This window comes from Cololabis saira, chromosome 11 (genome assembly GCF_033807715.1).
Source record: "Cololabis saira isolate AMF1-May2022 chromosome 11, fColSai1.1, whole genome shotgun sequence".
Classification (NCBI taxonomy): Eukaryota; Metazoa; Chordata; class Actinopteri; order Beloniformes; family Belonidae; genus Cololabis; species Cololabis saira.
In genome coordinates, this window is record NC_084597.1 from 21,551,641 (window position 1) to 21,564,489 (window position 12,849).

Consider the following 12,849-nt stretch of genomic DNA (forward strand, 5'->3'; position numbering starts at 1 on the left):
GCTGCTCGTCTTGTTTTGGTAAGACCTTCTGGATCTACAAAGATTGCACCCAGGGATGAAGCAGACTTTCCGTTTATTTTCCTGTGATGTCATTTGACCTGAATGGAGGCTCGCCTTCAAAACACAAGAGCCTCAATTTACAACGTCGGCCCGGTAGGAGCTTCTGATGACACAACATCATCATTGTGTGGAGCCGTTTAAGGTAAAACCCAACTCAAAACGATGAGCATGCAGCGCTTAAAAAGACAACAGACCTCGTGAGGTATGAGCTAGCCATTTATTGTTATTGAGGAAGTCAACATGGTTAACTGCATTGAGAGTCATACAATACACCTCTGAAGCTTTGAGTGGCGTCCCTCCGTGTGTCGCAGGGACAAAGCTGGAGAAATATACATACAGTATATTTTATTGGCAAGTAGATATGTTTTAGTAAGTACATTCTCCTATACCTGGTGCTCATGTACAATATACATGTTAAAAAATATAGTTTGTTTGCATCGTGATCATCGTTTTACTTTTTTTTTGTTTGTTCAGGATGTTCGTGATGAAAGAATTCACATTTAAAATGTTAAGGTTCTTGAATGGAGCTGAAACTCAAGAGCACTGCTGTGTGTTTCATACGCGGAGGCAGATGCATAGAAGGCACGCCTATGCATCTGCACCGCTTACGTGATTAATGGAAAGAAGTTTTATCATCTGAGAAGAAAAAAATAATACAGAGGAAAGCATTATAAACACACACGCGCGCGCACACACACACACACACCACGGGAAGCAGAACACCACGAGCAAGCACTCCACAACACAACAGACGGGTGCAAAGTCATCCGTTCGACGAGAAAACTGCATACAGTACACCAGACTACGGAGCATCTCGGTGCGAGAGCTGCATTCACCCCCGTGGTGGTGGTGGTGGTGGTGGTGGTGGTGGTGGGGTCCTCTGGCGAGAGGAAGCAGCGTCCCAAAAACACTGATTTCATGAGTTATAAAGTTAAACACAGAAGAAGCTTTTGAGTCCTGGATTAGCTGAGAAGAGTCCCGACAGGACAGAAGAAGAGCGTCGCTTCATCCCGTTCGTCAGACGGGGAGGTCCTGAGCGCGGTTACAGTAAGTTCAACCACAACACTGCAGATTCTCAAGGCGGGAACATGGCAAATGAAGCATGACGCGGTACTGGAAAAGAGCAAGTGAATGGGCCGCTTGGTGGCGCAGTGGGTTAAGCAAGCGGCTCATATACTGAGGCTACAGTCCTCCTGCAGCGGTCGCAGGTTCGAATGCCGGCCTGCGCACCTTTGCTGCATGTCATCCCCATTCTCTCTCTCTACCCCCTTCCTGTCTGCAACTTGAATAAAAGGGCCACTAGAGCCCAAAAAAATCTTAAAAAAAAAAAGAGCAAATGAATGACCGACATCTTCGAATATGGCAGCTGAGGATAAAGCATGCATCTGAGGTTTTGGGGAAGAACCTTGTATTCTCCTGCCGCTCGCTGGTGAGATTCCACTCTGCTCCTCAAATATGAAGCTGATGACCAATGCGCTTGGGATGAAGTTGGCCTGAAACGATACGATACGTCCCTGTTCGAATCTCTCAGATGACCAAAAAGGCAGCAGAGACGATACCTGTACATCCTCCTCTCTCCTCCAAATAAAGTCAAGGAACAAAGACTTTATTCTAGATGCACATAGATCGCTTTTTGGACCACAGGCAGACGTGGACCCGCCTTTGTCCTCTACATGCTAAACCAGTCCAATCAGCTGCTGGCTGTAGTGTCATTTGTTATTTCAGATCAGCATGGAATCCAACCTTCTCACCCAGGACCAGAAAAAAAAAAAAAACAGGAGTTACTTCCCCAAAATGTCAGACTTCTGTATTCCCTTAAACACTTTAGCAAAAAGAGCTGAAAAATACTACAAACCTGTATACTTGTGCATGTGAGTGTGAGAACGACTACGAGCACATCAACAACTATTATACGCCGCCAAAGCTGAGAGATGTGTGACTGCTTCTCCAAACAGTGACTCTTTAAGTACATGTGGTGCTCAAAATAGGCAATGGTACACCAAAAGCCTTTGTCTTTAAAAAAGAAAGAATGAAAGAAGTAATAAGCACTTAAAGTAAAAATTTTTTTTTTTTTTTGGTAGCCATGCGTATGTGGCGATGCCTACAACTGTGGGTACACGACGGCCTCCCCTGAAATCTCAATACGGTCAACTTACGGTGATAAAGAAGTGCGGGTCGCCATGGAAACTCCTGTCTAAACCCCAAACCGGATTACTCCTAAATCCACCGGGTGGTTCAAGGCTCGACAGAAACTGCTATGCCGCTAAATAAGAGCGCAGCATTAAGGACATTCGGCTTCAACTCAGGAATGATTAATTAACAGACGATGTGAATCTCTGAAAGCAGAATAAACCTGTGTGAACTAGGAGACAAAAAATAATAATACAAATTAATTTAAACTCTTAACAGCCTGGATTATGGTTCCAGTTTCAGCTCAGTTCTCTCCATAAAGAGAATATCTGTTTAAAAGTGAGAAGACTGAGAATTAAATGATAAATAATTCTTTGGAACATCGTCCTAAAAACAAGAGCTCAACTCTTCCCCGATTACACGTCAAATAACTCGTCAAGCGGCTGCAAACTGAAGGTTAAAACCTCTTGTTGGTTTTGGCACAGTCCTGTCCAGGAAACTCTTCACATCTGTCTGCAAACAATCTACATTATTCACTGACTCTAAAGAAAGAAGGCAAAGAAATAAAATGAGAGAAGGTTAGTTTGGTTGCCTTCCCTATGAGGGCAGCGCTCCCCGCTGCAGCCCCGGTCGGGCTCAGATTAACAAAGGCCAAACCCAGAGTTGTGGTTTAGTAGGTGATTTAGCGTGTTAGGCTTGTCGAAGGCTCCTCTGATGATCACAGTGGTTTAAGAAATTCAAGCTGAGGGAAAATATTGGTGTAGGATGAGCGAGGACAGGACGGCGACCCTGGCGTCTGGTCTCCCTCCTGTCTTTGATTTAGTTTGTTTTCCCCCCCGTTGTTCCATGTCTCAGGCGTCAAAGTGTGGTTGGCGAAAAACTGTCAGGTATCAAGATCCTGAAACGGACACAAATGTAGTCGCACTTAGAGAAGTTGACATGCAACAAGCCGACAGGGGCAAGAAGAAGGGCACCAATCCCCACGAATCAACAGCTTTCCTGCGTTCTTTTCGTCATAAAATATTATCTGATCATCATTTTAATAAACTAACAACTTTACATTGAGGATAATAAGAATTTCTCATGTCTTTATTGAACACACTAGGGCTGGGCGATATATCGAGATTTTAATATATATCGATATATTTTCAAACGCGATATGGTACGAGACAATATCGTTTATATCGATTTAAAAAAAAAATAATAAGTTTAATTTTTTTTTTTTTTGATATAGCTTATTTTGTGACAAATTGACTTGAATGTTTTATTTGAGATTTGCACAAATGTTTTGTTATTTGCACAACTGTCAACCTCAGTGGAAAAGTCTGCCTGTTACTGTCTACATTGTATTAATTGCACAGTGTATTTTAATTTAATTGTTATGCAGGAAAGGGATATTTGTTTTATTTTATTCAAGAAGCATTTTTATTCTATATATGCAGGCAGTTTATTTTTATTTCATTTGTTTTACACATTTTGATATTGTTTTTTTAAGGGTTTGCCTCAGAAAAAAATGAAGCTAACAGAGATGCTATGCTATAATGCTTTGGGGGAAACCCCAATTATGGCACAGAAAAAATATCGAGATATATATCGAGTATCGCCATTCAGCTAGAAAATATCGAGATATGACTTTTGGTCCATATCGCCCAGCCCTAGAACACACCCATTAAAACACTAAAATAAATGAACCCTTGGAGCTCCTTCTCTACTGGAAGACCTCCAGGGAAGTGTCCAGGAGCTCCCTCATCTGGTTCCTCTCAATGTGGAAGAGCAGTGGCTCTACAGAGCTCCTCCTGGAGGACCGAGCTTCTCACCACGCCTATAACCGCGCGTGATCTTGCTCTTTCCGTCCCTCCCCAGAGCTTGTGACCATAGATGAGGGTAGGAACGCAGACCGACTAGTAAACAGAGGGTCTCGCCTTTCTTGTCAACTCTCTCCTGACCACATCAGACAGGTCTACATTACTGCCAACGTACACTGATCATTAAAGTAATCAATAAAGACATGAGAAGTATCAGCTTTGTCCGCTCTGTCCGAATATTAGTGAGACTTAGATGAGGATCAGATTACATTTTATGGCAAATTAAGGCAGAAAACAGTTCATTGCAATAGGTTTACACACCTTTTTTCTTGCCACTGCACCAGATAAAATGTATATTTGGTTTAAATAAATAAAACTGGCTGAATTTTATAACATAAGTTGAATAATAAAGAAACTCGGCCTTGAAAGAGGAACTTTGTATGGCAGAACTGTTGGAGGAGATTAACTGTGTTTAACTAATTCTCCTCAACCACTGGTGTCTGAGCTTAACATTACTTGCCATATTGAGATGGTTTTGCATGTTCCTGTAATTACCTGGAGCTGATAGAGCAGTGGAGTGAAAAGAGAGTCTCATCTGAAGCTCTTCTGCTGCTGCATCAGGCCAACGTTCTCGTACACCCTGGAGCTGTCCTCCCTCATCCTAAACAACAGCAGCACACACAGCTCATGAAAAATAACTGGACAACGTCAACGAGAGCACAGGAGCTGACTCCAAGCCTCGGCGCCACTCACTCTGTACAAGTGGGAGTAGGAATAGGAGTGCAGGGAGGCAACGGGCTCTGCTCTCCGCCACTCAGGTCGGACAAAGAGTACTTAATGTTGGTGTACTCGCGGCCTTTAATCTTACTTTTCTGCAGAGGATACAGAATGGTCACAGAAGGAAACAAACAGAATAAACACCAGAAGAAAGTGAAAATGCACTGATACATCTGCTGCGCACCTGCTCCTCCTCGATGCGCCGCTGCAGCGTTTCTATGTAGTGCTGCACGGCCATGTAGATGAACCTGTACTGCGCCTCCGTCTGCACCATCCCAGAGCGCTGGGAGCGGACCATCTGGATGGTCTTTGGCACGTCAATGTCACAGTCCACTCCTGCATGAGAAGAACAACATGTCTGAGTGCACAAATATAGGTACAGACAACACCGGTGACTTGTAATGATACAAGCAGACTTTTATCACGCTTGTATCATTACTTTAAAGGCATATATGAACACTTTGTGCTTATCATTAAGCTCACGTGTCCCTTACAGCACACTACAAAGCACATTATGGGTTCACCAAGGGCACGCGGGAAACCCAACAGCTGTCGTCAGTTTATAAAAGGGAACATTTCAGTGTCCCCAAATGTCAGTTTGTTGTGGAAAAACCAGCTAAACGGCAACGGTGAATAACTAGACGGAAAACCGAGTATCCAAGTTACCAAGAATAAGATTTCAGTAGATTTAAATAAACAGTTGCATGCAAAAGGGTCAGAACATACATCAGGTGTTTCGATGCAGAATGACCATGAAACAAAGGAGCATACTGATATTAAAGCGTAGAGGATGATACATTTTAGTAGAGAAAACATTGTCCTCACCACAGAGTTTGGGCAGAGTACTAGTCTGCACCTGCAGTCGGCCAAGGTTATATTCTGCTGCTCTAACCAGTTTGGGTTTCATCAAGTATGGGAAACACTTTTTTCCCCATCACAAGGTTTTACTGAAACAAATAAGACCTCAATGTGCACGAACTCACCTTTTTCTCTGATGACGTCTATCAGGATGTCGATCACGATAAAGGTTCCCGTCCGCCCGATCCCTGCACTGAGGAGCACAACAGAGAGGCGTTGAGTTGAAGTCTCTCCTGGCGTGTTAGAGCTGCAGGTCCTTGATGAGGTCGGTGTTTTCGTGCGTACCTGCAGTGTACCGCTATTGGTCCAGCATCCAGAATGCCTTCCTGCTTCAGGTTGACTTCTTCTAAGAAGTCGAGCACGCCGCCGGGGTCTGTCGGGACGCCGTGGTCCGGCCAGGCCCTGAAGTGGTACTGCCAAACTGTGCGTTCTGTGTTTCCCTGAAAAAACGACTTTCATATCAACATCGTCCCAAAGAAGTCTCCAGGTTCCTCTGTATCAGACGTGCCGACGCAACGTACCTGACCAACTTTGGACAGCTTCAGCTCCCGTAGGATGTAGTCGTGAGCCGCTGTCTCTCTTACGTTACGAACACGCATGGCCCCGTATTCTTTCAGTGCCGACATTTCTGGCCAGTACTTCACACACTTGCTCTGTCGAGACACAAATACGCAAACATCGTCCAGTTTCTCTTCAATCTGAACGACAGACACCAGACTACCTTTGTATTGTTAATGTGTACATGTCAACAAAAACTGTAATTGCACTGAAAATTTGCAGTTTAGAATGAGGGTGTTAATTAAATCATAATCGGAATCGATGAGATTTTTACAATTCCAATTCCATTTTCGATTCTCCTTAACGATTCAGTTCTTTATTGATTCCCTTATCTGTTCTCATTTGAAGAAAAAAGGACTGGAGGACCCAGGTTCAAGCCCCAGAATGGCAACCAAGATGAACCACCTTGGGCCCCTGATCAAGGCCTTAAAGGGAAAGTTAGTTTTTTTACAACCTGGACCTTATTTCTGACATTTTTTATGGAGACATTTTTTTGCGCGCACTCTTTCCTCCGTTCAGTGAGCTCTTCAGCCGTATACTCTGGCTCAAAACGGTAAGGACGTCCATCATATTCAAAGTCGTCATCCATAACCTCAGAATTTGGCAAATATTCAGACCTGTTTCAAATAACTAACAGTAAACTAACAGTAGCGAACTCCAGCTGTACACGGAGCTGTGTCTGCGATGCGCGCACCGAGATGACGTCATGAGTTCAGAGGTCTTGTTTACAAACTGATTTATTTGTTACACATACAGCCCCGGATGTAGACAACAGGTCCTGGAAGCAGATCTAGTGATTCATAAAAGAAATGACGAGTTTCGCGGCAATCATGTGTTATTTAGACGCTGGATCGTCTGTGTCCCGCTGTGCCCCGTTCACTACCTTTATATGGAGAAGCGGCTCGCAAAAAAACCCCTAATATCTTCCGAAGGACTCCAAACTTGCCTGGGTGAGTATACGACCATAAAAAATGTCAGAAATAGTAGTATTCTGCTTTTTAAAAGGATATATGAACTGAGCCCTCAAAAATAATACTATGTCAGGCAGTGACAAATACAATCAAGTCAAATACAATCAAATTGTGCATTTTGCAAATCTGGAACCATAACCCCTTGGACGAAATATCCACTTGGCAAGTATTGCAAGTTGTCTTTTTTACTGAAATACCAGACTTTCAAGCGTTTGTATCGCTTGGGCGCCACGTTTACTATTGACTGCTGTTAAGATACGCAACGTGCATGATGATGTCATTTGTGCTCACTGGGATTGAAAAGAGAATTGTTTGCAAAATGTGCAATTATCATCCCTAGACACTAATAAATACCTCAAACCCATTCAAAAGATCAATACTTTCTCACCCATCAGCCGCCTACCCTAAAAGAAACTACTTTGATGCTGTTCTGCTTGGAGGGTTTCTACTGGTAAACGTGGCACTTTGTAACATGATAATGTGTAGCCATGACATGTGGAACCAGTGGACTTAGCCTCAAGAAGACGACCTGATGATCATAAAAAGACCTCCAACGCAGATGAGATGCAGAGAGAAGGTCAAGGACGTACAGCAGGAGCAAACTGTGGCTGGACCCCAGCATGGCGTTTGGATGACACAGGTGGACAAAACGCTTTCAGAACTACAGGCGTGGGGTACGAGTGCTGGCAGTGCTTTTTAACAACAGATAAGTGTAATCCTGGACATGTGACTGAAGATGCACCTCTGCACCCCAGATGTTTAACTGCTGTCTGTCATTTTCCATCCTTGCTGACTTCTGAGAAAGTTTACCTGCATTACCTGCCCATTTTATGCCATCACCACAGCTGTTGCCAGGCAACAAACACAACACTCAATCTACCATCCATCAGTTTCTCAGCTCAATTTCTTTTTGGGGATCAATCAAATATTATAAAATCGTACCTCGCTTCCTTTTCATCTCTTAAAAATGCAATAATTTTAACTGTGAACCAAAGAAAATAAACAAAAAAAACAACAGATAAGAAAGAAGCAGAATCAGGATGAAATGCGTAGTGCACCTGCCAAACAGGAAGTTAGGTCACATCTGAGCATCTCTATTTCCTCAAAACGGGTTGCTGGGTCATGACATTTTCTTTTAATAGATCAAAGTTTTGTCTCGTTTTTACCCGCTACTGTCGATGTTATAATTGATCGGTAATGTTCTGGGTCTCTGGAAAGATCCTAAATAACTTGCTATAGATGCTTTATAAATAAATGTCATTGTAAATTATAAATATTTTCAGCATTTGACGAGTGAGTCAGCAGTCACATGTACAGCCAGTTTATACCACGTAATGCTAAACATTTTTCTCTGAAAGATAAATTATTCTGTTTCTAAGTGAGACGCGTCATCATGTCACATCTGGAGCCGACAGCTGGCCTCGTCGACAAATTATAAGGCGAAGAAAAAAATGTCCGAAACAGATTTAACTATATTTTGATTGAATGAGTTGTCACTCAGACAGTCCCACGGAAAAACATTAACCTAATTTTCTATGTCTAAATGAAGCCAAGAAAAAAAGCATATTATACCTGCATTCTGTCACAGGCCCTGCAGGGGGCATCACCAAGACTGCACCAAAAAAAATACATCTGCAGACGGCTTTGCAGAAATGTGACCCTCTTTCTTGTGACCTCAGGAAAGATTTATGGTTTAAACCGCCAAGTATGAAGCCTACTTTGTAATCTGTCTTCCATTTATAGAGAAACAGAAAAACAGAGTTAGTGTGGAGTTTTCAATATTTTTCTTAAACATACTTAAATTCAACATATCAACATGTTAATGCAAAAACAAAAAATATTGCAAAAGGTTGTTTCTGTCACTAATCCAATTAATTAACGCCACACATCTTGGAGTCTGACTGTTTATCGTGAGTTATATCACAGGTTTGAAGAGTATTCCACATGTTTTCCTGATATCGTACTAGAATCCCAGGTGTCCATCTAAGTTCGTCTCAGCCCTCGCAGACAGAAACCTCTGTCTAAATCAGCCAACCTGGAGGACTCAGGGTTCAGTCTTCCAGAAGCTAACAGCTCGTAGGTCTGAAGAGGACGGACACGAGCGTAGGTCATTTGACTGATGGGTTAAAAGTTTAAATCAGTAGAGCGGCAAGAACAGCCAATGAGGAATGAGAATTCCTCATGAATGAGGAGGCCCTGGGTGAGAAGCACAAACTACGGCTCCCACAAACACAAGCAAGAACAGTCCACAGCTTTTTCTGATCAATGCATTTCTGAGACTCCATAAATGAACGCATATATTTCTGAGACTGCCCAGAGTAGCAGAAAAAACCCAGACATGACAGTAAGTAACAGGGTCGTAGCATGCAGAGAAAGACTCCCCACCTCCCTGCACTTGCGCGTCTTGCTCACCTTTCCTCGTTCCACCTCTTTGGTGGTCATGACGATGACCCGCGAGTTCTCCTGAAAAACCATCCGCCAGAAGTCACTGATGGTGTTCTGCAGGCAGCCCTGAGTGGCGATGTAGTGCTTCTTTGCCTTGTTGCTGTTACCTTTGTTTTCCAGGTCCGGCTGCACACACACAACGGAAAAAAAAAACACACACGTTTAAACGACTCCAGAATCAACTGAAAACTGCAGCAAAAGAGCGAAAGCTGACAGAACACACATGCATGTCAACCGCAGAGTGACGCAAAGTCTACGTATCAACATTAATGTATAGGTATGGTTTGCATGCGTGTGGGTGTGTGTGTGTGTGTGTGTGTGTGTGTGTGTGTGTGTGTGTGCATCCCATGAGGATGAAGGGCGTTTACCATGACAGCAGATACTACCATGATGATATTGGCGTTGATGTAGTCGGAGCCTGGCTCGTTGGTGTCCCCGTCGTTCAGCACCACTCTCGAGTGGTCGACTGAAATCAGAAACAAACGTGTCCACTCCGCTGGTTCCCGACATGTTACACTCAAACGGATTTGATAAAAGACAGAAGGGTTTCTCACAAGGCAGAATGTTCTTGTATCTGTTCTTGTTCTTGTTCTCGGCTCTCTGGCCCTCTTTGCGACTGTAGAGCAGCTTACACTCTTGTTGCTGTAAGGTCTGAAAGAGCAGGCGGAGGACATGTTAAACACGTGTCAATACATAGCTCAAAAATAATAAGATGATGCCTGATAAGTGCAGAAACCAGTGCCTGTTACACTAATATAAAGCATGAAACCATGTCTATCAACAGATTGATAATCTGGCATCTCCATCTATCAGAATAGAAACTGTGGAGAACTTTAAACCAATAGCAGCATGTATCAGCTGGTCACTGACGCTTGCCGTATACTCGTCTTTTATTACATTTTCACTTGGGCTGAAATTGAGTTTTATTTAAGTACAAATCGTCTACACAGTATTTGGCTGAGCTTCATTTGGTGTTGTGTGTTTCTGGATCACCCGTCCTCAGGAATGGAGGCGCTCATTAAATACAAATTGAATGCAAAAAAAGAATCCATGTTTTTTATTTCAATGCCACCTTTACCCAGCTTTACCACCTTTCACCTCCCCTTAGACTATACAAATGTGCATATTTACTCGTATACACTCACCTGCACAGCTACTGTATATGAACTTTAGTTTATCCATATTTACCTCAGACTTACTTATCTACTCAAGTTTTCATCTGATGTGAATTAAAATAAGAACAACATGAACTGTCATATTATGCACAGTCGCGTAAATGAAAGAAGATGAAAGAATCAACACGCTCACCTCAAATTCCTCCCAGAAGCCCTGTTTGACCTTGTCTGTGGCCTCCGCCAGTTTGCTCAGCTCCCGGACCCGACTCTCAATCTCCGCTGCATTGATACGAGTCGTGTTGAGCGGCTGCAGAGGAGAAACCCGTCAGTCTACCACTGGACGCATTGGAGACCTGTACATGCTGCTCGAGTTTATCTGGAACATACCTGTTTGAGCTGAAGCACAGTGCCCAGAGTTTCCACCATGGGGTTCTTTTTGTAGTGCTCCACCAAGTCTGTGAGAGAGTCGAACTTCTCCCCTCCACCCACGTCGAACTTGAGGTCTTGCTGAGTGGGAAGATGCAGACGTACATGAGCGTCAGATACAGCGGCCCGCTCTGCTAAACTCAAGTTGTCTGCTTTGTGGAAACTGAATTACAGTAATCCCTCATTTTTCCCGGAGCTTACGCTCCACAAAGAACCTGTGACAGGTGAAATTCGTGAAGTAGAAACCTTAATTTTATTTACAATTATTATACAATGAAAAACTCTACAATACATTGAAACCAAAGAACAAAACCTTTTTACAGGCCCAAGCATTTGTTTAACAAATAAAAGTACTGTATACTGTACCTACTGTACTGTAAAATAATAATTTTAACCATCAATACGACTTCAAATTGAGATCACCACCGCCCCATGAGTAATTGGATTTGAACGGGAGAAGATGAAAAATGATAATGAAAAAATTCTAGAAGGATAAATCACGCCTATTTCACTGCTCTTCTGACTGTGCCGTTGCATCCCGACTCCGCTCCACAAAACACAATGCTTATCCGTGAAGCAGCGAGACCGTGAAAGGTAAACCACGTTATAGCGAGGGATTACTGTATGCCAATAAAAGTGACTGATGTTATCAATTAAGCGATTATCAACAAGAGTAAACACAATAACGCTGATTATCATCCAAATCCTTGTATCATGGCTGTCCCATCTCCAGCATCCTCCTCCCAGCATTTTCCGTTTTCCTTGTTGTTATGAGCCGCCCTGATCAGTACACGTACAGCTGGTAACGTCATGGAACGGGATATGTTTGATTGAGTGAGGACAGGAAGACACTGAGCAAACTGCTGTCCATCTTGGACAGTCAGTCTCTTCATGACCCACTCCAGATTCATTTGGCTCTGCTGCCACAAACAACGCTCCCACCGTTCTCTAAAGGCTCAGTTATGGTTCTGCGTCACACAAACGCAGAGCACACGCCGCAACCATGACGCCGTGCTGAACCCTTCTGACTTCTCCGTCTGGTCGCGGTGCAGTACCCCCCGCGGCCACTAGTTAGCGATCTTTTTCTGAATGGTTTATCAGACTTTTTCCGGTCACAGTAAATCAAAGAAATAAGGACAACTATTGTGCAAAAAATAAAAACAAAAAAAAAAAAAAAAATCACACATAAACGAAGAAAAAAGCCCTGGAAGTTCACTACTGATTCAAACCGGAAACCGGAAATGCTTCGCTTTCAAACGAACCAATCACAGCCCTCTCGGTCTGCGTGTGGTCTGCGTCTCCTCGACGCGTAGTTACAATTTTCGGGAGGTGCACGTCAGAGACGGCGCAGGTGACGGCGTGTCCTCTGCGTCGATCCAAACCACACGCCGTAGGCACGGCGCCATTTTGACGCAGAAGCATAACTCAGCCTTAAGACGCATAACAATAACTCTACGTTACACGACAGATAAGTAAGTAAATACACCTGCACATGTAAATACCTCCCTCCTGAGAGTTTCTATTCAGTTAAAAATGTGAATCTGCCCCTCCATGCCCAACGGACAGAGACACCGACTCCATACGTGATTGTGATCAGGAAGAGTTCCCGCTGGGTCACGCCGTTGCCATCAGAGCCTCATTGTTGCAACATTTAACAGCTTTTCTTAACCCTTGCAGCAACTTTCTTCTGAAGAAAGCACTACG

General features: G+C 43.4%; 1 protein-coding gene across 1 annotated transcript in view; it reads right to left on the bottom strand.

Annotated features, from left to right (window-relative positions):
• Positions 1-263: 263 nt before the first annotated feature.
• ptpn11a (protein tyrosine phosphatase non-receptor type 11a) overlaps positions 264-12,849 on the bottom strand; it is a 28,321-nt gene continuing 15,735 nt past the window's right edge. Inside the window, exons 5-16 of the mRNA XM_061733977.1 lie at positions 11,107-11,226; positions 10,913-11,026; positions 10,159-10,255; positions 9,973-10,070; positions 9,572-9,730; positions 6,152-6,283; positions 5,916-6,070; positions 5,756-5,823; positions 4,957-5,108; positions 4,749-4,867; positions 4,551-4,656; positions 264-3,088 (exon numbers count right to left, since the gene is read on the bottom strand). Coding sequence (XP_061589961.1) covers positions 4,587-4,656; positions 4,749-4,867; positions 4,957-5,108; positions 5,756-5,823; positions 5,916-6,070; positions 6,152-6,283; positions 9,572-9,730; positions 9,973-10,070; positions 10,159-10,255; positions 10,913-11,026; positions 11,107-11,226 — 1,284 coding nt within the window. The 3' untranslated portion in view covers positions 264-3,088; positions 4,551-4,586. The remainder of the gene's footprint in view (positions 3,089-4,550; positions 4,657-4,748; positions 4,868-4,956; positions 5,109-5,755; positions 5,824-5,915; positions 6,071-6,151; positions 6,284-9,571; positions 9,731-9,972; positions 10,071-10,158; positions 10,256-10,912; positions 11,027-11,106; positions 11,227-12,849) is intronic.